A 24706-nucleotide genomic window follows, 5' to 3' on the forward strand; every position below is an offset into this window, starting at 1 on the left:
TTAGTATTAGTGTTGTGTTTGTGTTTATTTTATTCTTAATACATGTTAGTGTAAGTAGCTGTTTTTAAGAGTGTGTAAAGTGAACTACTGTACAGAATGAGTGCCGTGTTGAGTATTTATTATATTGATGATACATGTTAGTATCAATGTCATGTTAAGAGTTTTTGTCTAGGTCTATTCTATTCTTAATACATGTTAGTATCAGTGTTCTATTTCTAATACCTGTTAGTATTAGTCCCGTGTTGAGTGTTTGTGTTTATTATATTCTTAATATATGTTGTTAGTGTAAGTCAGAGCCGTCTTTGAGAACATGTAAGGCGAGCTACTGTACAAAGTCTCAAATATTGTTAAGTTAACGAATAATTAATAGGATCTCATAAAACGTTTATTATGGTCAAAGTGTAGTTAGATATAACCTCTATTTTTTTTATATAATTAAAGTACAACTAGTCTATACAGATCCTCCGAAAAAAATGAGAGGTGTTAGTTTCACTGTCATATTGAATGCATTTGTGTCTATTCTATTCCTAATACATGATATGATACATGATAGTATCAGTGTCATTCTATTCATGATACATGATAGTATCGGTGTCGTGTTAAGTGTCTGCGTTGATGATTGAGATTTTATATTTAGGTTCTTATTTAAAAATTGAAAGAAAAAAAAGAGAGAGAGAAATGTAAGGAAGAAGTGTACTAAGAAAAGGGCCACACCATTGTTCGAGAAAGCTTTGAAGCGTTGCTTTCATTAGTGGAAAAAGACAGTGAAACAGAGGAAACAAAAAGACTACACCCCCCCTTACACCCCTCTCCATAGACACAAACTTCAATTTTCATTCATGTTTATGTAAAAAACATCTGAATTTTTCTCTCTTCTGACTGATTCTCACATACTATTATTATTACCACGTATGCATAATGCATGCAAGTGTCATTCAATTTGTTTGATTTCTTCCAAAAGTAGGAGAATCTCAATCTCACTGACCTTATCATATAGTACAATATTATTATATATGTGTTCTCAATGTTTCTTAGATAAATAGTATATATGAGCAGTGTTGTATATGTAGTATATCAAAGGTTATTGTTTCTTTCTACTCAAAAATAGATATATGGAATCTAAGATGAATAGTTTTGATGGTGTCAAGTACAAAGAAGATGAAGAAGAACAAGAATTGGAATTGGAACAAGAAGAACAAAGTGGTGTTCATGAACATGGTGATCATGTAGGGGAGAATAGTGAGATTCTTAAGAGGAGAATCTCTAATCATCCACTTTATGAGTTTCTTGTTGAAGCACACTTGGATTGTTTGAAGGTTTATAATCTCTCTCTCTCTTTTTCTCTTTCTTTCTTCTATGCTTCTACTAACTATTCAAATTAATTTTTTTTTCTACAATTTATTGAATTCATTCTCTCAACTCTTTGTCTTTTATTGAATGATATAAAACCAATTAAGTGTGGTTCAAATTAATTAATTTGCTAGATATAGATATTGAAGGTGAATATGATCATAACATATATATAACAACTACATCATCAATTGCAATTTCGTTCGACTACATCGACTGCATTTTTTTCGACTGCATCGGCTGCATTTTTATATGATATAAAGATTTGCAGTGATTTGAAAATTTCGACCGCATCGGCCGCATTTGTATACGATATAAAGATTTGTAGTGATTTGGAAATTTCGACGGCGTCGACTGCATTTTTAATGTGAAACACAATTTAAAATCATAATATAGAAGGACAATAAATCTTAGTTTTTCTTGATCTACTTTTCTTTCTTTTTCTTAGGAAAAAGAGCAATTGTTGTTTAGTTAATTTGTTGAAAATTAAATAATGATGAAAAATAAGGGATTATCCTTAAAATTGAATGGTGTATATATGTAAAAAAAATTGTGTTTTAATTAGGGTTTATAAAAGTTGTGATGATATGAACTTAAGGGTCCAATTTGTTCAAAGAATAATCAAAACTTATAAATGAAGATAAGAAGATTTAGTCCTATAACTCAAAATCTTTGATTTTATTAATTAACTTATTTAGTTTTTTTATTTTTTGATGAAAAATTAGCTTATAAAGGTTAACCAAGAGCTTCTTCATCAATTCAAGCATGAACAAAATATATAGATATATAATCACAAGAGTTAATTTATGAATCATATGTTCTTTTTTTTTTTCTTGCTATAAAGTCAAGATGCATGGTGAAATTAATCTCTTGCAAACTCTTTTTTTTAGGTTGGTGACATTTCTAACTTGGAGATAGAGAAAAAAGACAAGAAGAAAGCAATGAAGAAACAAAACTTGGATATGTTGAGCCAATCTGAACTTGATCTCTTCATGGTAATACTTTTCTATTTTCTCTTCTTTTTTTTTACACAAACACCAATAAATGAATTTTTAAAACATTTTGATGGATTAGATGTATCAATTGACTGAAAAGTCAGTCAAATATAACATGAAAAATGACACAATATGGGAAACTAATCTCTTTGATTGATGGATACTTCATGGTTGGTTTGGTTAAAGCATATGCATTCCTAATATTGAAAGAGACTCAACAATCTCAAATATTAGCATAGTTTTTTGTTCCAATTCCTTGATTGTGACATTTTTTTTCCTATCTGTCTTTGTGTTTGTGCATGATATGTCTTGAGATATATCTTGTCTTTTCACATTTACTAAGCATATAATTATAAATACTATAAATTCTCACCCAAAAATAAAAAATCTAGTTAGTACTCATAATTTTTTTCAATGTACTTTCCAAGTGACTTAAAATATTTATAATTTTTTTAAACTTTCTATTTAGTTAAGTAGGATCTTAAATCCAATTATTAACATTTACCTATTTTTAAAAACAAAATATTGCATATTTACCTTCTTTTTTTTTTTTACTATATAGCAATATATCACAAAATGTATATCTAATGTTGGTCATAATTATAAACTATTTTAATTTAAGAAAAGTGTTATTGTTTCCCTTAGACATGTTGTTTTTCAGAATGAGCACTTTTTTAAACAAGAAGTACCATCACTAATTTACTAGTATGTTATAGAACTTTAAATAGACAGCTATCACTTTAAATTGTTGTACTTAGGAGACTAATTTGACTAACCTTTTTGAAAGAATTGTGTTTCTTAATCTTCTAACATATTAGTCTATGAGACTCATCATTGTTCTAAGATCATATTAGAGACTATCAAAACATCTAATAGTAGAGGGGTTTATAAGAAAAACTTGTTTATGTATAGGCAAATCAAATTGCATTTTATTTGTAATGTATCATCTTTATTTTATCAAACATATTATAGTAAATAAAATTCATAATAAAGTTAAAAATAAATTTAACTTATAAAATCCATTCATTTTCATTAGTTTTCTTATTCACCACTATAATTCAAAATCACTTAGAGAAAATAGACTTAGATAGTTTAATTTGGACATAGTTATGGCCTATAGATTTTATTACAAGAAGATGTAGATATACGAATTAAAAATTATATTATAAATAAAATATATCACACATAGAAAAATCGAATAATTAGAAATAAAAGAATATTTAAAAAAAAAAACTATTAGGTAGTTTGGATTAGAGTTACGACTTATAAATTCTGTTATAAGAAGATGTAGAGATACGACTTATAAATTCTATTACAAGAAGAGTAGATTCTGATATACTTCACATTAATGTTTTAAAACGCATTTATTAGAGTTTAAACTCAAATCATCAAAACTAATTGACCTTCTAAAACACTCTACACTAATAATAATACATCAAAATTAATGTTGTAATTTATATTTAACAAATTATATATGCAGGAAGCATATTGTTTGGCACTTAATAAGCTAAAAGAAGCAATGGAAGAACCACAACAGAATTCAATGGCTTTCATAAACAGCATGCATTCACAACTTAGGGAGCTAACTCAAGCAACCACACCTCCACCTACTGAATCACCTGCTACTACATCTTCAAGTGACTGCACATTCAGAAGAGACCCAACAATTTAATTAGAAGTTGATGATGACTTGATTTTTAGTAGTGTGCTTGTGCATGTAATATGTCAATCTAGGTTTTAATTGTTTTTAATTTGACATGTCTTGTTTGAAATGTTATTTTATGTGAAATTAGTGAGTAATGAATGTTATAATCATATGTTAAATTAATCTATAGTAGTTTTCCTTCTCTTTTTCTTTTAGTTTTTAGTTGCATGAATGTGATGCTAAGTGTCAAAATATGTGTCACTATTAGAATATTTTTTGAATACTTGTGAAATAATAAAAACAATATATATTAAAAAAAAAGAAGAAAGAGTATAAGATTTTAATTTAACTTTATTTTATTAATACAAAATCATTACGATTCATTAATATAGTCGATTAAAGTTAATTCCGTTGCTAAAGAGTTGATTCATATCCTGAGAGTCGATACATAACCCTGCAAGAACATGAGTTTAACTCTTTGTCGATGTAAGGATCTCGTTAATGATATAAATTGAACCTTGAGATTTGTCCTGACCGTATTGAGTCTTAAAATATGTTACGACTATGGTGAATTTCGGAATTCAACTCACATAAAAATATTAGTAACAATACAATTATGAGAATAATTTTGAAATAAAAATTAGCAGGGAAATATCCATACCTTTTGTGCATATATATGTATTATTGTATTTGTGAGACCAAAGCAAAGCTTGATATATTCATGAATGTGTTTGGTTTTACACATTGCTACTGATCAAGTAGCTTTTAGTTTTTGGTTTGAAAGATGGTTTTACTATTAGTTTTTGGGATAGGTTTGAGAAAGAAAAAGAAGAGAGAGCTCTGAATAAGTTTGAGATGCATAATCTGTGTGCATAATACTTTTCATTTGTTGGTTTGAAAGATGGTTTTGCTATTAATTGTAACTCATGTCATGTGTCTCAAATCTCAATAGCACACTCTACCATGACATGTGACATACTATACACAACTATTCAAATAGATATTTGAGATAATAATCAGAAAAATTAAATTATTCTTGAAAAAATAATTAAACGATCCAATATTTTTCGAATTGCGTATTTCTTGTAAATCATAATTTCCTCTTTAGCCTATAGGATTTGATTCCGAATTCTTCAAAGTAATGTTGATGAATGGATGTCTGAGTGTTTCATACAAAATTTGATTTCCTCTTCTTTTCTAATTTATTTTTCAAACATCAAGATTTGTGTGAAAGACGCAGACTAACATCCATTTATCAATATTGTTTTGAAGAATTTGTGGCATTGAATGAAATTCTATACAATAAAGAAGAAATTACGATTTACAAGATGCATACAATTCAAAAAAACATTGGATCGTCTAAGTTGATTTTCAAGAATAATTTAATTATTATCTCAAAAATCTATTTAAATGAATGCAAGTTCAATGAGGGGTTACTGAAACAAGCAATCACATATGATATAACAAACTCACTAAGAACAAAAACATCAATTTATTATTAACATAGATTGAGAGAGCTTAATAACTAACCATTTCTCTCGAAGCTTTAAGTGATAAGTAAAGAACCATAATCACTTGCTAGTTGCACATGAAAAACCATTTATTAACAAAAAAACACAAAATAACTTGAACAACAAGAACATAAAAAATATTTATTAACAACATACATACCTTTAATTGAAAAAATGATTGTCTCATAATGAAGTTGAAGTTGATCTACTTGTGTTATTATGAAAAAAATTACAAGGAAGATGAATAGCTTCATCCTCCTTGTATTTTTTTCTCATACTATGTGAACCACAATCCATCATGTGAACCACAACCATACTATGTGAATTTGAATCCTACAAACACCATGAAAATAAACAACATATTAACATAAACTAGCATGACATTGTAATCCAACAAAATTTATCAACATGTATAGCAATAACATCAACATAATAACAACATACACAAAGAAGAGAGAATATGAAAAAATATTTATCAACAACAACAAGCAACAACAAAACATGTGAAACCGAAGTAAATAATATGAAAATCATGTCAACAAACACTTATCTACATTTATCAACAACAACATACGACAATAAAAAAAAATCACAAACTATCTAACAAGAAGAAAATCATATGAAAATCATGTGAAACATAATAACAACATACACGAAAATGAGAGAATAAAGAAGAAGAAGAAGAAGAAGAAGAAGAAGAAGAAGAAGAAGAAGAAGAAGAATACATTTATGTATGAAGAACAAGATTGACGGCTATATTGTAGAATGGGAAAGCTAATGACAAAGAAGAGAAAAAATGGATGCTAGGATTTTAATGTGAAAGATACGGCGATATTGTCAAGAAGCGGTAGTTAATTCGCTTATATATGGGTAAACAATTTTACAACGGTTGGCATTATCAACCAAACATGTCTTCGCTCACCATCGGTGGAATCCATTCACCAGACACATCATTGGATGACACATGATGGTGAAGGGACGTGCATATCGTATTTGACTATCACCAAACTATGTGTGCATTAAAGGGCAAGATTTTTATTCTAACACACAAAAGAGCATCCATCACCTATTTCAAGACTATAGAAGATAACTCCATCATCTCTCGGAAGAAATCACTTCCCAATTCTCATCTCGTAGACATCGGTCGAAAGCAATGAGTGTACTCAATAAGATTCATTGGAGGAATAAATACATTGTTCTATGAGTACATTAATATTTGTAATAATCTGTTTCTTTTAGTTACTTTTGTGTTTAAATAGCCTTTTGAGTTACAAATCGTTTACCGTGCTAGATAAAAATCACGATTCTATTATAAAAATGTTTAAGTGTTAATTAACAATCTTATGTGACACTTAACTCGTTGGCAATTGTTAAACGCTGGCCTATAGATCTAGAGGGGGGGTGAATAGATCTCACTAAGTTTTTACAGATTTTTCTACAGACTCGAGCGAAAGCGGTTCTGAATCGACTTGCGTCTATTCTGGACCGCTATTGCAAAGGTCGTATGTGTTTCAAAACCAAAGAGTAAGTGGAATTAATGGTGAAGTAATATGATAGCCAACCAATACGTTTAACAACTGAAATCCAATTAACTTCTAGATTGACAACTTTGATTTGCAATGCAGTAAGATTGGATTAGGCAAAAACACAAACACTTGGTGATAGGTTCAAATTGATAGTGATTCAAGTTGTGGTGAATTGTGATGTTTGTGCAGAACTTTAATTCACAATTTTAACACTTGAATCGTTGATCAATTTTGCACTTATAACCAATTATGAACAGAAAGTAAAAGAGAAAGTAAAAGCGACAAGAACACGATATTTGTTTAGGCAGTTCGTCGATCGTCCTCGCTACGACTACGTCTGCCCCCAATTCCAAATTGAAATTGGGTAATCTTTCATTAATGTTGAAAGTAGTATATACAAAGAAGATAACAAAGCGATAAACGATAAACCAATTATGTCGATCCTTTGAATCTTCTTCCCCCTTAATCTTGAGCCAGATCAAGGTTATCCAAGAGCTTCACTTTGATTCCCTTCTGCAGTGTCTTGATTCCTTGAACTCCCCGTTCCTCAATCGTTACACTCAGCCGAATCCTCAATGAACGCCTCTTGATAAAAACCCCCAAGAACCACCCGTCGTGGAGGACAAAACCCGCAGATTTTATTCACCAACAAACCCCACAAACCTTCACCCACTAGGAATCTTCAATTCCGTTCCATGGACGTTATCGAACTCATCACTAACCCGCAACGCAAGAATGATTATGTGTAATTGTGTTGGAGATGATGAAGAACGAAGATGAGAAGCGTTTGTGTATCTTTCAGTCGTTGGTGTTGCTTGAATAATTACCCTTGTACAATATATATGATTGCATAACAGTTAGAAACAAGAAAAACTGATTTTTGAACTTTCTTGATCAGTTAGGTCGACCACTTGTAGTGCTTAGGTCGACCTAACAGAGCTTGCAGAATTTTGCTCCCAGTTAGGTCGACCTGTTGAAGGAGTAGGTCGACCAGAATCCTCTTCTGATGCATTCTGGGGACATTTTCACAGATTAGGTCGACCTAGTTGATGTGTAGGTCGACCTAACAGGCTGGTATGTAGAATTCATCAATTTAGGTCGACCTAAATGATGTGTGAGTCGACCTAGCAGGGACATATGAGTTTTTCTCCATTTTAGGTCGACCTGGGTTGATGGTAGGTCGACCTAACTGCTGTTTTTCTGCATTCTTCTTGTTTTGCTTGTGTTGAGGCAACCTATAAACACATACACATAATGGGTTGACTTATGAGTGATCAATGCTTGCTTTTCTTTAAGTTTTCTGCTTCAGTCTTGTTGTTTGAATGCTTATTTGAGTTTGCCATGAATCAAAAACATCTTTGAGTGTAATCTTGTATTCACAGCAATGTCATGAAACGTGATATTCCCTTAACTGGTCGTAATTCCTCAACCGATTATTAAAGGTTCTTAGACAATTTCTGCATTCTAGTGTCATATCTCTCCTCCTTGATCTTTAGGTCCACCGCTGCCACATATATTTCAATAACTCCAAGCTCTGGTAGAAGCAACAAATGCAAGCTAACTCAATTTCAACATATTAAACTAGCAGAACGTGAGACTCTTTAGCGTTGAAGAAATTTAATAGAAAAGTAAATCTCATATAGCATTAGAACTCGAGGTGCTATAAGACGCCAACTTTAGAGTCATCCTGAAGGAATCTCTCATTGACGTCAAGCCCCAACCATCAAGAGTTTCCCCAAAGACATCACCCCTTATCTCTTTGGTGATAACTCTCACCCATATATATGACTTTACGTGGGATGCAACAACCATTCGCCACCTAAAGATCATAGTCTAGTGAAATATTTCTGTGAATCTATGTGCTTGTATGTACAACTATCTCTAATTGTCAAATGTTCATGATGGTTATGATGATGACAACACCATGATGTAAAATCTTCATCCGAAGTAATGACCAAGATGTTATATCAAGATCAAGATATTTTGTGAAGTCAAGATGTCAAAGTCATAAGACAAACACCTAATGTCAAATAGCGTTCAGTGGAATTCTAATGATCTTTGGTCAAGCAATCTCTGGTGATGGTGTCTATTTAGAATCTTTACGAAGTCTCGTCAATTAGAAGAAATCAAGTCGCAAAAGAAGTGTTGAATCAATGATAAATTAAGTAAGGGATCTCGAGACTTCAAAGATTGTGAAAGAGAGAATGTGTGAAAACCCGTCTGATTCGTGTCTGAGTGACTAGACTATTGTAAATATATTAAAATAATTCTTAAATTACTAAGGTAATGCACGCATTCACTTAAAAATGCTTCAAACCTCTATAAATTTGCTAAAACGCCTTAAAACCTCTGAAGGAACCATCTAAATGTTTGTGGAATTAACCAAAAGTATTTCTAACCTTTTAGAAAGCATTTGTACACTACCTATATCATAATATTACAGTTAGTGATAATATTTTTGAAAAGGTTTGTAATATATGAATCAATAAAGCTAACCCTTATCACTTCATGGTAAGAGGAGACCATGTTGAAATCCCCACACAAAATCCAAGAATTCATAGGAAGGAAATTAAGAAGTCTTCTCTCAACAAAGCACAAGTAACATGTTCATCATTGTGGCTAGAATAACCATAGAGAACCATAAGCCTACAAAAGTTATGGTTAAGAAGTTTTCTAATTAAGAAGTTTTTGTATCAATGTAGGCCTTCTTGAACATTGTTGTCATCATAGAGAAGAAAAAAACATACTTTTATTACTTTCTGATATTAAATACTTCACTGTTCTTAGAAGGACAAATACCAATTTATTAATAAACAAAGAAAACAAATCATACAAGAAAAATCTCTTAATTAGAAACCATGCTTTCACTTTCTTTCACAAAACCATCTCCTGTCCAGTCTTTATCAGATTGCAATCCTTTCTTTATTGCTTTCCTTTGCTTAATTGCTTCTTGCTGCCTTTTCACCAAGTCAGTGTGTGTTGTAAAATACTCAAGAGATGCCCTGAAATGTTTATTCAAAAATTCATAAATAGAGATTATAACTCAACATACTTATTTCAAAAATTGTGAAACTACTTATACCCTCTGAAATCTTCAATTGATTTGAAATTGTGTTTTTTCATGAAGTCTTTTAGCTCAACAGAAAGCTTCTTCACAAGACCATAGCCGTGCATCATAACGCCGGTGCATACCTGCAATTTATAAAAGATTATCGATTATTTGGCATAATTTGAATAAACTACCTAATTAAGCGCTTATAGCATAAGTTCTTATCACATGATTGTTTTATGTATAAATATTATCACAGCGAAAATCATGTTCAAGACCGAAGAGCATCAGGATATCAAGCATTGACACAGACACGACACTGATGCGTACACATTAGACATCAGTGATAGCTTAAAATGTAAGTGATTGAATGTAACCATATGTGTCGGATTCACATTCTCAACTGATATGACAGGCAGTGATAATATAATAGTATCGGGATGCGAGATTTAAAATCTAAACATGGAACCGAGCAGACCATACTTATCGAGCGAGCCAAAAAAAGTGATTCTTTCATCATACCTGGACAGTATTTGCGCCAAGAAGAATAAACTCGGCAGCATCACCACCCGTCTCAACACCGCCAATGGCGGAAAGTGAATAGTTCTCACTATCAAACTCTGCCTTCATCATTTTTGCAATACTCATAACCTTCCCAAGGGCGATCGGATGGACCGCTTTCGCAGAATAACCTCCGGGAGTTGAGTACCTGATATCAAAATTTAGAGAAATCAGATGCTTGAAGAAGATTGAAAAACCAAAGAATTGTGGATTTGGTGTGAGTGAGATTGCAAACCCCTCAACACAAGGCTCAGGGCGTAATGTATCGAGATTGATTCCCATCACGCTCATGATTGTATTTATAGCTGCTATTCCCTCGGATCCTGAACTTAGTGCAACCCTTGCTGGCTATAAGCAGAAGCATCCCCGAAATTACAAACATGATAATCATGAAAATTTGAGAAGATAATTATAATCGAGGGACACGATTCGATGCAAACCTGTGAAATATCAGTTATGTTGGGAGTCATCTTGGCCCAAACCGGAACCGTAGCTTTTGCATTTATCCATCCGCAAACTTCTTCCAGAAGAGCACAATCTTGGCCAACAGCAGCACCCATTTTGCGTTCAGGCATACCATGCGGACACGAGAAGTTTATCTCAATAGCATCCTAAAAGAATATCACAGGTCAGCCATTAGATTTTTCAAGATTAGAATTAATCAGTGATTTAAAAAACCGAACAAGACAATTTAAAGCGGTTGAACCATGATCCAGAGGTCTCGCTGGTTCGATGCCTAGTTCGGTTTCTAAAACAATAGAAAAAGTATTCAACTTTTCAAACTAAGCCAAGAAACACATCTTACAACTCCGGTTTGTTCAACTCTATCGATAAGCTCTTCCCAAGCCGCTTTGTTGTACTCTTCCATGATGGAAGCGATGAGAATTCTGTCGGGGTACTCATCTTTCAATTGTTTAAATTCTTTCAACATTGTTTCAAGTGGCCTATCACTGATAAGTTCAATGTTCTGCCACCCAATAATTTCTCCTTTTGCGGATCCATTTCCATTAGCCCGTAGCCGAGCATATCGAGGAGTTACATTTATAACTTTTGCTGCATCAAGAGATACCTAGCAAAACAAATATACAAAACCATATAGCAATCTTTCAAATTACAAATATTCAATAGTATTTAGTTCTATAACATTGATCAACATGAACACTTGAGCACTTATGTTTCCTTAAACAGTTTAACTAAGCGCTTATCATATAAGCATTTCCGTATAAACTATTTCTAGAACAAAATATAAAATGAAATCAAATTGTTTTCGTGTAAGCTATAAGCTGCTTTCATAAGCTGTCTTGGATAACTTATGAAAATAAGCTAAAAACAGTTTATAAACATATCATAAGTTGTTTACATAAATTCTTCCAAACAATTCATAAGTGGCATTAGACAAACTCAAATAAATTAACCCAAACAAGCCCTAATGCATTTCTTGTATAACCGTTATGTTTGGATATCATAAAATGATCAGAGGGAAACAAACATGGTGGTAAGTTATGTAGCACCGATACTTCTAAAAAATGATGTGATTTGTTAGTGTTGGACACCGACACCAACACCAACACCAACACAACTATAACACCTGTGATTACGTTCAATTTATTCATTATTTTCAAGTGTCTGTGTCTGTGCCGGTGGTAAGTGATGGAATGGAATGAAATTCATACCACGCAATTCCGCTGCATCCTATTTTCATAGGATGCAATCAAAAGAATATCTCTCCACTCTATCTCATACTACTACGCACTAAGCTCCATCAGATTTCATCAATCCAAACAAAGCTAAGTTTCATTTACATGCATTACTAATATACCAACAAATCAATCACTAAAAACTAGTCTACATTCAAATCAATCTAATGCATTATACAAATAAGTCATAAATCAAAAGCTTACAGTTTTAGCAATGACAGCACCCCACCCTTCATCAAAAGCTCTTTTCATGACAGTGTAATTAGTCCCAGGCGGACCTGATCCAATCACAAACGGGTTGGGCATATGCAACCCATTAACAGTAACACTAAGATCAGGCTCTGAAGATGATTGACCCTCAGAACAAAAAACCTTAAACCCAACTCTACTAGGACGAGCATACACCTTCTTAGAACAATTCAACGAAAACCCAGATGTATAATTCCCAGTCCTGATCTGGGTCATGCTTAAAGTTGCCATTTTTGATGAAAAATTGAAACTTTCAAAGAGGATGAAAAAGAAGAAGATGAAAAAAGTGAATCTGGAATGAATCTGAGTTATAGTTTAAGGATGCGGTCACTGATTTGAGAAAACGTCCAAATATGAATCACCGGTTGCTTGTAGAATTTGGAAGATTATCTGAAAAAATTATAAACAATTGCTTAAGATGTTGGATTTGCATGTGGGGTGATTTGTCAATGGATATTATAAGATTTTATATTTAATTTTAATAATAGAGACATTATGAATCATTAATATGTTTTTGGAGGTTACTAAGTTTTAATAATACAGTCATTATGATTAGTTTAACATTTTTAATCATATATTTTTAGTAAGTTTAAGATTTTAATTTTAATAATAAAACAAATTGTTTCAACTGCAATTCCAAGGTAATACATTGAAGCAACCTCTACCTCCGCTCCGCCAAAATTATTAGAGTCAAATGTATCTCGGAATCTCCAACGACTTGAAACTGCACTCGGGATGTATGGCGTAGAAGAATTTGTTATGAATATCTATAAACTATTGTGACTTAGCTATGTTAGATGTAATTCAAATTTAACATTTGCATTTAAGTTTCATTTGCATTTGAGTTTAATTTGGTTGGCATTTAAATTTGGTTGTGTGTATATACACTAAAGTTGCATTTTAATTACGAGTCATTACTCATTTGTAATAGAATTGAGTTTGAGAAATAGAGTTAGTTACATATTTCTCTCTCCTTCTCTCTCTCTCTCTCCAACTTTCTTTCATCTTCATCTTCTTCCACTTGTGCATCAATGGAGGTGTAAACTCCAACAAATTGGTATTCAGAGCTCCGATTCTGATATAGGAAAATACGAGTGCACGTGAGGTGTGTGATTGATTTCGTTCCTCAAATTCATATTGAGCTGAAGTTCGAAATAAGAGAAGAATCACATTTCTTGATTCTTAGGGTTGGGAAACACGTGTCTGTGAGATTTAAGTGATTTGCACAAGAACAAAGATGAACGAAGGAAACGGTAGTTGAACACAAAGCTTCTAGTATTTGATAGAAAGAATTAGAATTGATGTTCAATTCAGATGCGTGTGTTGTTTGAAGCTCAAGATGTTCTTGATTTAGTCAATGACGGTTACACGTCGGTTGTAGAAGACAAAACAGAAGCGCAAAGAAATGCGCAACGTGATACGAGGAAGAAGGATCATAAGGTATTGTTGTTCTATATCCATCATTGTGTGGATACGAAGGTGTTTGAGAACAGTGTCAACGCAACGACAACGAAAGTGGCGTGGGATACACTTGTGTGCTGCTATGGTGGCGACACATCAGTGAAGAAGGTGAAGTTGCAGTCCCTACGCAAGTAATACAAGAATCTCAGCATGAAGAACAATGAGAAGGTACCAGATTACATCTCTAGAGTGACTGTGATCATGAATGAGATGAAGGCTTGTGGGGAAACACTCTCTGAACAAGTAATCATTGAAAAGGTACTAAGACCTCTTACTCATCAGTTTGATTACACAGTTGTATCCATAGAACATTCTAACGACACTAGAACCATGGGAATTGAAGAACTTCGTAGTAGTTTAGAGGCACAATAGTTGCGTCTGAATGAAAGGAACTCTGAAAGGGAGTAAGAACAAGCTCTAAAAGCTTCTTTTGTTAAGAAGAACAAGAAGCGAGCATGGTTAGAGAACAAGAAAAAGAATGTTCAGAATTCAAAACCTTCTTCTTCAGAAGAGAAGAAACATAAGAATGTTCATAAGGGAAAGGAGAAGTTTGATCAAAGAAAGGTTCAGTGCTACAACTGTAACAGATTTGGCCAATTGCCTCCGATTGCTGGTCAAACAAGGAAAATAAATGTGAAGAAGCCAATATAGCCATAGGAGATTCAGAGGATGAACATGTGCTATTGATGTCATATGAGAATGAAGGTGAAAAAATGGTAGACTGGTGGTATGTGGACATTGGCTGCTCAAATCACCTAACTGGAAACAAGCAATGTCTTGTTGATTTTGACTTTAATAGAAAGACCAAGATCATATGTGCTAATGATAAGCATCTGAATACTGAAGGAATGGGAAATGTCAGGGTGAAATTGCATAATGGAAAAACTTCTCAAATTAATGATGTGTAGTATATTCTTATCATGAAGAGCAATCTGAAGAGTGTAAGTCAGCTGATTGAAAAAGGTTTTTCAATAAGAAGGTTTATGGTTGTAATCAGAAGTTGATTATGCAGTCTGAACTAGGAAGAAATAGGACATTTAAGGTGAATGTTGAAATAACACACACTCAATGTCTTAGTGTAACAAGGGTTGTAAAGGAGAGTGAGTTGTGACACAAGAGATTGGGGAATCTGAACTTCCGAATTTTAGAGCATCTGAGTTCAAAGAATCTGGTACTTGGAATTCCTAAGATTGTGGCGCCAGAGAAATCATGTGACATATTCATGAAAGGCAAGCAACCAAGATTTTCTTTCTCATTAGAATTTCCTCCAAGAGCAACTCGTGCTTTGGGTGTGGTGCATTAGGATGACGTGGCCCATTATATGTACCTTCTCTTAGAGGAAACAAGTATTTTGTGTCATTTATGGATGAGTTCACGAGAATGACATGGGTAGCACTCTTAAATTTCAAACATTAGGTGTCTGTTGTGTTCAAGAAGTTCAAAGTGAAGGCTGAAAATTAAAGTGGACAAAGGTTGAAGATCCTCAAAACCGATGGTGGATGTGAGTTCAACTCTAGAGAGTTTAATAAGTTCTATGAGTGGTATTGAGCATGAGGTGACTGCTCTATACATTCCACAACCTAATGGTCTTTCTTAAAGAAGAAACATAACTCTACTTGACATGACCAGAAGCAGGCTGAAAGAAAATAATCTACATCACATATTATGGGGTGAAGTTGTTGCCACTTCAGCATATATGCTCAACAAATGTCCAATAAAGAAGTTAAAGGAAGTAGTTCCTCTAGAGAAGCGGACTGGAAGAAAGCAAAGTGTAAGCCATCTGAAGGTGTTTAGTTTTGTTTCTTACAAACACATTCCAGATGCTACTAGAAGGAAATTGGATGACAGTAGCAATGTCATGTTGCTTATAGGTTACCACTCTACAGATGCCTATAAACTCTATTTCCCAGTCACCAACAAACTTGAAGTCAGCAGATATATCATAGTGAAAGAATTAGAAACATGGGATTGCAATAAGTTTGATCCTGCTTTCTGGAGTTGAAGGTGTTTTTGAAAATGCCTCTAGAGGAGATTCTGCTTCTAAAGGTGACTTTGAATCTGAAGGTGAGTCTGACTCTAAAGGTGACTCAGACTTTGAAGATGAATCACACTCTAAAGGTGATTTTGACTCTAAAGGTGACTAAGACTCTAAAGCTGGTCTAAACTTAGAAGGTGATCCAGACTCTAATGATGGTCCAGCCTCTAAAGGTGATCCAACCTCTGATGGTAGTCCAGCCTCTGGTGGTAATCTAGCTTCTAAAGGTGGGCCTGGCTTTGAAGGTGAACTTGCGCACTTCTAGAGGCCATAGAGAGTTAGACATATACCAAAGAGACTTGCAGATTTTGAGTTGTTACATGATACTGAGGTTGACTCTGAAGAAGAAGAAGTCATACAGTTTACCATGATGGTGGACTTTGAACCTATCACTATCAATGAGGCTTTCAAGAAGAAGGAGTGGTTGAAAGTCATGAAGGAAAAACTTAAGGCTATTGAAAGAAACAAGACATGGGAATTAACTGTTTTACCAAAGAACAAGAAAGCCATCAGTGTGAGATGGGTTTTCAAGATAAAGCTGAAGCCATATGGGTAAATTGCCAAGCATAAAGCAAGGTTAGTAGCTAGAGGATTTCTACAAAAATTTATTTTAGACTATTTTATAGTGTTTGCACCGGTACCTAGACATGAAATAATCATATTGGTGATTGCTATAGCTGCAAATATGAATTGGCCGATGCTACATTTAGATGTAAAATTTGCTTTTCTGAATGGTCCATTGCAAGAAGAAGTTTATGTGTTACAACCTTCTAGATTTGTGATAGAGAATAATGAAGGGATTGTGTATAAGCTGCATAAAGCTTTGTATGGACTAAAGCAAGCCCCAAGGGCTTAGAATCTAGAAATTGATTCATTTTTCAAGCATCGGGGATTCAAAAAATGTGAAATGGAGTATGGTTTGTATGTGCAGCATAATTCTGATGGCAATGTGATTGTGGTGTGTGTTTATGTAGATGACATATTGCTAACAAAAAGTTGTAGTGTTGAGATAAACAAGTTCAAGAAGGTGTTAATGAATGCTTTTGATATAAGTGATCTTGGAATATGGTATATTTTCAAGGGATGGAAATTTTACGGTCTAAAAAGATAATCATTGTTCATCAACTGAAGTATGAACTTGAGTTTCAGAAGAGATTCGGTTTGATGAATCGTAAATATGCATTTGCATAAATAAACCATAAACTGGACTCTGATCCCGATGGTGAGGATATAGATGCTACAACCTTCAAACAATTAATTGGCTCTCTGAGATGCTTGTGTAACATGCCTGCAATATGTTATGTAGTTGGTATGGTGAGTAGGTTTATGAGTAAACCAAAGTGGTCGCAGTACCAAGCTATAATCAGAATCCTCAATTATATAAAGGAACTCTAAAGTATGGTATTGTGTTTTAATCTAGAGTGTCACATGACTCTGAGTTGATATGATATTCAGACTCTGACTGTGTGGAGATAGGGTAGACAAAAGAAGTACTATAAGATACATGTTTATGTATCTAGATGCTCTCATTTCTTGGTGTTTCAAGAAGCAACCAATTGTTTCATTATCAACATGTGAAGCTGAGTACATAGCTAGTGCTTTGTCATCTTTTCAGGCTATTTGGCTGATGAATTTTTTGCAGGAATTGAAGTTCAAAGTGAGCAAACTAGTTAAGTTGATGATAGAAAACAAATCTGCTATAAGTTTTGCCAAGAACCCATTGTTGTAAGGGAGAAGCAAGCACATTGACACAAAGTTTCATTTTTTACGAAATCAAGTTCGTAATGGAGTGCTTGAAGTTGTTCACTGTAGCACTCAGAGGCAACTTGAAAATGTGTTGACCAAAGCAATCAAAACTAAACACTTCATCAATTTGAGGGATGGAATTGGTGTTGTTGATTTTAATTGGCTGAATATGAATTAAGGGATGGTGTTAGATGTAATTCAAATTCATCATATGCATTTAAGTTTCATTTGCCTTTGAATTTATTTGGTTTGCATTTGAATTTGTTTGTGTGTATATTAACTGAAGTTTCATTAAATTTGTTAAGAGTGATTACTCATTTGTAGCAACATTGAGTTTGATAAATAAAGCTAGTTACAAATCTCTCTCTATATCTCTATGTGTGTGTGTGTGTAAATTTATTTCATTTTCGTCTTCTTCCACTTGTGTATCAAAGGAGGTGTAAACTCTAACAAGTTAGAGGTAAGGCAACACATTTATCTTGGAGCTACTATGGAGACTACTTTATGTCGCCCTTAATGAGGAAAACAATCGCTTGTTGCATCTATAAGCAACATCAAAGGGGATTGTGAAAAAACAAATTATAGAGCTGGAAGCAGTGGCTAGGAAAGGAATAAATTCCAGCGGACGAGAGGCTCGTCCTAGGGTTTAAACACAGCGAGAAAGTGGACGACGTTCCTAATGAAGTCTTTTCATTGGTAATTACGGCCTTAATAACCAATTTTGAGATATCAAGGATCAAAATTTATGCAGGGAGCTAATAAAATATTTCTAGCTATAAGCCTAGGAAGAAGCGTTATGGCTTCGATTATCTATGGCGTAAGCAGAAACGAGACTAGAGGCATTAGTTATAATTCAGATGAAGAATCTGATTTTGAAAAAAAGATAAACCAATTGTGCTCCATTTTCATTTTGTTTCTGCTGGTTTTGTGCCTAAGGAAAAACCTTCTCCTAAACTTAAGGAAAAATCAATATTTGCACCCTGTTGTTTTAATTCTTGCAAATATGTTTATTCTGCTCCTAAACTCAAAGTTGTCAAAAACTTTGGGAACACTAACAAGAAAGGACCCAAGAAGTTATGGGTATCTAAGAAAAAGATAATCTATGTTGTAGATTTCTTTAGCGGCAAAGTTAAGACACTAGTCATGGTACCTAGACTCTGGCTGCTCGTGACACGTGACGGGAAGAAGGAATATGTTCTAAAGCCTGGAACTTAAGCATGGATGCGTCATGTTTCTGAAGTGATCAAAAGGGAAAATCATAGGCTCCGGAACAATTGGTAATGGTTTTATCCCCTATATTACTAATGTTTTGCTTGTTGATGGATTAATTTATAACTTATTATCCATAAGTCAATTAAGTGACAATGGTTACGATATTATCTTTAATCAAAACTCTTGTAAGGCTACTATCAGAAGGATGGCTCTATCTTATTCAAAGGCAAGAAGAGGAACAACATCTATAAGATTAGACTTTTTGATCTTAAATAGCAAAATGTAAAATGTCTTATGCATGTTAATGAAGAGCAATAGATATGGCATAGACGATTGGGCCATGTTAGCATGAAAAGGAGTTCTCGGCTAAACAAGCTTAATTTAGTCTGAGACACTCCTAATATGAAGTTATCTTTAAAGACATTTTGTGATGCATGTCAGAAAGACAAGTTTTTAAATTAAAAAACTTCTTTTAAAGCAAAGAATGTTGTTTCTACCTCCTAGCCTTTGGAGCTTCTGCACATTTACTTGTTTGGACCAGTGAAAACTGCTTTTGTCAATGGTAAGAAGTATGGATTAGTCATTGTTGATGATTACAGTAGATGGACTTAGGTTAAATTTCTAAAACAGAAGGATGAGTCACATTTTGTGTTCACTACCTTCTGTACTCAAGTGCAAAATGAGAATAACTCTAAAATTGTCAAAGTTAGAAGTGATCATGGTGGGGAGTTCGAATACAAACAGTTTGAGAAGTTGTTTGATGAGAATGGCATTTCCCATGACTTCTCTTGCCGTAGAACTCCATAGTAAAATAGAGTTATAGAGAGGAAGAATAGGACTTTGCAAGAGATGGCTAGAATCATGATCAATGAGACTAACATATCAAAGAATTTATGGGAAGAGGCAGTTAACACAACTTGTTATATTCAGAACAGAGTCTCTATCAGACCTATTTTGGGTAAGACTCCTTATGAATTGTGAAAGAATAAGAAACCCAACATTTCATATTTTAATTGATTTTGATGTAATTATTTTATTCTGAACAACAAGGAGAATCTTAACAAGTTTGATTCAAAAGGCTATAGAGTATACAACCTTGAAACACGTATTATTGAAGAATCAATTCATGTTAAATTCGCTGATAAGCTTGACCCTGAAAAGTAAAAGCTAGTTAAAAAGTTTGCAGATCTGGAGATTACCTATTCAGGATCTGAAGGTAATGAAGTTGTTGCATAAGAACAAAAGATAAATGACTCTGAAGATGTTCAACTAGAAGCTCTTGAAGCTGAGAATCCTCTAAGAAAGCACCGATAAAGATCATCACATTTTCAAGAATTGATTCTGGGTGATAAGACTGAACCAGTCAGAGCCCGATCCTCCTTCAAACCTTATGAAGAGACTCTTCTAGGGTTGGTGTCCCTCATAGAACCTACATCTGTAGATGAAGCTCTTTTGGATACAGAGTGGATTCTAGCAATGCAAGAAGAGCTCAATCAATTCTTAGTTAATGATGTATGGATTCTTATGCCTACACCCAAAGGAATTCATGTGATTGGAACCAAGTGGGTATTCATGAACAAGCTTAACGAAAAAAGAAAAAGTGGTAAGAAACAAGATTCGACTAGTTGCACAAGGCTATAGTCATCAAGAAGGGATTGACTATACTAAAACCTCTACACTATTTGCCAGATCAGAGTCTATACGTCTCTTGATTTCGTTTGTTATTAATCATAACATCATCTTGTATTAGATGAATGTTAAGAGTGCATTTTTGAATGGTTACATAACAAAGGAAGTGTATGTACACCGACCTCATGGCTTTAAAAATCATTAAAACCTATATTTTGTTTTTTAAACTCAATAAATCATTGTATGGTCTGAAATAAGCTCCCATAGCTTAGTTTTAAACAAACTCTCAGAGCTTGGTATGTAAGATTAAGCAATTTTCTTTTAGAAAATGATTTCACCAGATGAAAGGTTGATACCACCTTGTTCTGTAAGTCCTTCAAAAATTACATTCTGGTAGTTCAAATATATGTTGATGATATTATATTTGGTTCTGCTAATGCCACTTTGTGCAAGGAATTCTCTAAGTCTATGCAGACAGAATTTGAGATGAGTTTGATGGGAGAACTCAAGTTATTTCTAGGAATTCAAACCAATGAAGGTCTAGAAGAGACTTTTGATCACTAGAGCAAGTACACCAAGGAACTTCTGAAGAAGTTTGACTTATCAGAATGTAAGACGACAAAGATCCTCATGCACCCAAATTGCACTCTTGAGAAAGACGAGGTAAGAGGTAAAGTTGATCAGAATCTTTACAGAGGTATGATAGGTTCTCTATTATATTTGAATGCTTCTAGATCTGACATATTATTTAGTGTATGCTTGTGTGCTCGCTTCCCATCAGATCCTAGGGAACCTCACTTAACAGCTATTAAGAGGATTTTTAGGTATCCGAAAGGTACTACTAACCTTGGTTTGTGTTATAGAAAATCAAGTGAATACAAGCTAGTAGGTATTGTGATACTGATTATGCTGGAGACAGGCTAGATAGAAAAAGCACTTCTGGAAGTTGTTAGTTTCTAGGGTAATTTGATCTCATGGTCCTGCAAGAGGAAATCTATAATAGCACTCTAAACTGCAGAATCTGAATACATTTATGCTTTTGGATGTAGCAGTCAGATCCTTTGGCTAAAAAGTCAGCTAGAAGACTTTCAAATTTATGAGAGAGACATTTATATCTTCTGTGATAACACTTATGCAATTTGTTTATCAAAGAATCCAATTTTACATTCTATGGTTCAACATATTGAGATTAAACATCACTTTATGCGAGACTATGTTCAGAAGGGAATTTTATCTTTAAAATTCATATATACATACCATCAATGGGCTGATATATTTACAAAAACTCTTGCTGGAGATAGATTCATTTTCATTCTAAAAAACTTTAACATGGTGTCTTGTCCAGAATGAAAAAGATGTAATTTCAGAATGTTCACCTTCTTAGAATGAGAAAATGAGACTCTGAGGTATTTATTTATTCATGTATCAGAAACGTCCTAGGTCAGAATCTTTTCTTTTGAAAACTTTTATCCTCTAGAAATAGAAGAGTTTAATTCATTAATGAGCTGTCAGGATAGTGAACGGTTATTGATTCAACGAAAGACAATTGTCTTGTCGAGAAGCACGCCTACACTTGATGTGACTTTTTGGAAGAAGAGATTTTATTGGGATTAGGTTAATATCTTTTCACTTTATCCCTTGTTAGAACTTTTTGCAGTACTCAAGTTGCTTTCATCATTGCAAAAACTATTTAAAAATCACTCACTCCCACTTCACACACTTTCACCACCACAGTCCGAAACTTCCACTCTTCAAGCCCTAAAAACTCTCTGAAACCAAAAACCCTTGTTCATGTTCTTATTTGTGTTCATTTTCAATAATGGCTCATCAACAACAACAATTAAATGTTCAACAACAACAAACTTCAATTGCTCAACCGAGTGTTCAAGGATCATCGTATCAACAACGTCCTCAACCCAACTTAGATATTCATCTTTCTACTTCGGTTGGCAATTTAAATGTTCCTGCTGAACTGATTGAAGACTTTGAAAATATAAAAGAAAACAAGTTTGACCTCATTGATCTTTTGAAGACTCAATGGGAAACCTAGTTTGATCGCCTGAAGGAACCAGTGTATCCTGAACTGGTCAAGGATTTCCGGGTGCATGCTTAAGTATCCCCTACTGGTATGATTTTCTCTAAAGTCTTGGGGAACAACATATGTATTGTTGAAGAAGACATTGCTAAACTGATTAAGCATGATGGTAATGGACAAAGATGTATCAACATGCCCGCTAAATATGAAAAGATGGGTGAAAATGCTGCTATTATTTTCAAGGATGAAGTGGATATTAATCATCCTAAGAAGCTTCATAGTATTCTTAGGGTTTGGTTTAAGATCCTTCTGGGAAGTTTTTATCACCGATCAGAAGTATCTTCTCAACTTCATCAAATCTGGAATCAAGGTGAATCTATCGAATTTTTTTTCAACTACTTGAGGATATCCATTATCGAATCTAGAGACTATGGTTCCAAATAAAGTAAGTGGATTCCCATGGGAAGATTAATTTCTGGTATCCGGGTAGAGAGCAAGCTTGTATATTCTCTGAATCTACAAAGGGAGCTGGATGTTCAGATCGTAAATCCTCTCAACGGCAGAACAAGGTATACGTCCTTGGTTTATGATGTTGCTAGAAATATTGAAGATCTGACCAAGATCTCATTAGTCGCCAAAAGGATAGTAGTGGAATATTTTCGGGTTCACAATGCTAGAACTCCAAAACTTCCTCTTACTTCTGCTGAAGGTACGACTAATCCTTGTGCATCTCCGACAAAGAAGAAAAGAAAATCCTCCAAGAAGCATGTTGCTGAAGTTTCCTCCAAGAAGCCCAAAACTTCCAAATCCAAGAAGTCTTATGATGGAGCCTTCTAGACCTTCTAAGGCAGTAAGATCATCTGACCCTTCAAGGACGTTAGAAGCAACTACTGTTGTTACTACTCCAAAAGAAAATATATCTAGCTATTGCACATCATTAAGATGTTGTCCTAACACTACTATGGAAAAGACATTTAACAACGGTTGGAAAAAATATATAATCACGCGGGACCAGACGTTGTTATGTAGTGTGTGGTAGTATATGCGACACTTTCAATCATGGTCCAGTGACCGTCGCAGTAAATAGAAAAGCACGTGCTATTATATGTGAATAAATGTCAATCGTTTCATACCAGAATCAACACTACACCATATTTGAATTGTTATCAAAACTTGTATTATAAGTACACAACAAATTTGAACAGCTCGAGGTATGCAATCTTTCCAACTTCCAAAGAGAATAGAAAGCGTATAGAATTAAAGAAACAATAATGAGCATCTTTGGTTTTTAAACTTCCAAGAGAAGAAGATGAAGAATCAGAAGGAACAATATAAAAGCGGAAGAACCAAAACACAAAAAACAACTTCATTCAAAAGGACCGACATGTGTTATCCTACTCAAGCTATCGACAATGTTGAGAATCCAAATGTTGTTGTAGAGGATGCTGTTGTGCAAAACCAGCCTGAGCCTCAAGATGTTGCTGTAGATGGTGTTGTGGTGCAAAACCAGCATCAAATTCAAGATGTTGCTGAAGATGGTGTTGTGTTTAGACTAATGAGAGCTCTCAGGGTGAGGAGAAGAAGAAGAAGAAGAAGGTTGCGGCAAATAATTATTATTTTTATTCTGATGATGATGATGAGGCCCATTATGATTGGTCTAATTTTATCTCAGCTAGAGAGTTTAGATATGATAATGACTTTTGATTATGTAATATTCAAAGTTTATGTAATAAATTTTTAATCTTTGTGTTTAACTGTCTTAAGCTATCAACTTAAACTATCAGTTTAAACTACAAATTAGATAAACTAACAAACAGATAATTGTAATTGAAAATTCAACAGTTTGCGATGAACTTACTCGTAAGAAATCATCTTTTAGTTGCATTCCTGTCAAGTTCACTGCATCTTCAACTATTACATTTCATAACAAAGTAAATATTAAACATAAAGCAGATAAGAATCAATGTAAAATTTTTAAATTTTAAACCTTATTTTTACTATTGTA

The 24706-nt window shown here is 33.7% G+C and overlaps 2 protein-coding genes across 2 annotated transcripts; one reads left to right on the top strand and one right to left on the bottom strand.

Annotated features, from left to right (window-relative positions):
• The first annotated feature begins 607 nt into the window (after nucleotides 1-607).
• Nucleotides 608-4179, top strand: LOC131598785 (protein KNATM-like). The gene is made up of 3 exons (XM_058871355.1): nucleotides 608-1316; nucleotides 2241-2345; nucleotides 3826-4179. Exons 1-3 carry the CDS (start codon nucleotides 1113-1115, stop codon nucleotides 4015-4017), a joined length of 501 nt encoding a protein of 166 aa, XP_058727338.1. The 5' UTR covers nucleotides 608-1112; the 3' UTR covers nucleotides 4018-4179.
• A 5575-nt stretch (nucleotides 4180-9754) lies between these two features.
• LOC131594455 (dihydropyrimidine dehydrogenase (NADP(+)), chloroplastic) lies at nucleotides 9755-13025 on the bottom strand. Its single transcript, XM_058866594.1, has 7 exons — nucleotides 12539-13025; nucleotides 11443-11706; nucleotides 11078-11248; nucleotides 10873-10985; nucleotides 10599-10785; nucleotides 10110-10219; nucleotides 9755-10029 (listed from the first exon to the last, which is right to left on the bottom strand). Exons 1-7 carry the CDS (start codon nucleotides 12812-12814, stop codon nucleotides 9873-9875), a joined length of 1278 nt encoding a protein of 425 aa, XP_058722577.1. The 5' UTR covers nucleotides 12815-13025; the 3' UTR covers nucleotides 9755-9872.
• Nucleotides 13026-24706: the final 11681 nt, after the last annotated feature.

Source organism: Vicia villosa, linkage group LG4 (assembly GCF_029867415.1).
Source record: "Vicia villosa cultivar HV-30 ecotype Madison, WI linkage group LG4, Vvil1.0, whole genome shotgun sequence".
NCBI lineage: Eukaryota > Viridiplantae > Streptophyta > Magnoliopsida > Fabales > Fabaceae > Vicia > Vicia villosa.

Coding starts and splice junctions, on each gene's coding strand:
- LOC131594455 (XM_058866594.1), bottom strand. CDS start 12,814: ATGGCAACTTTAAGCATGACCCAGATCAGGACTGGGAATTATACATCT. Junction 10,986..11,077: donor ACATAACTGATATTTCACAG/GTTTGCATCGAA, acceptor TTCTGCTTATAG/CCAGCAAGGGTTGCACTAAG. Junction 10,220..10,598: donor TTGGCGCAAATACTGTCCAG/GTATGATGAAAG, acceptor TATAAATTGCAG/GTATGCACCGGCGTTATGAT.
- LOC131598785 (XM_058871355.1), top strand. CDS start 1,113: ATGGAATCTAAGATGAATAGTTTTGATGGTGTCAAGTACAAAGAAGAT. Junction 1,317..2,240: donor CACACTTGGATTGTTTGAAG/GTTTATAATCTC, acceptor TCTTTTTTTTAG/GTTGGTGACATTTCTAACTT. Junction 2,346..3,825: donor CTGAACTTGATCTCTTCATG/GTAATACTTTTC, acceptor TTATATATGCAG/GAAGCATATTGTTTGGCACT.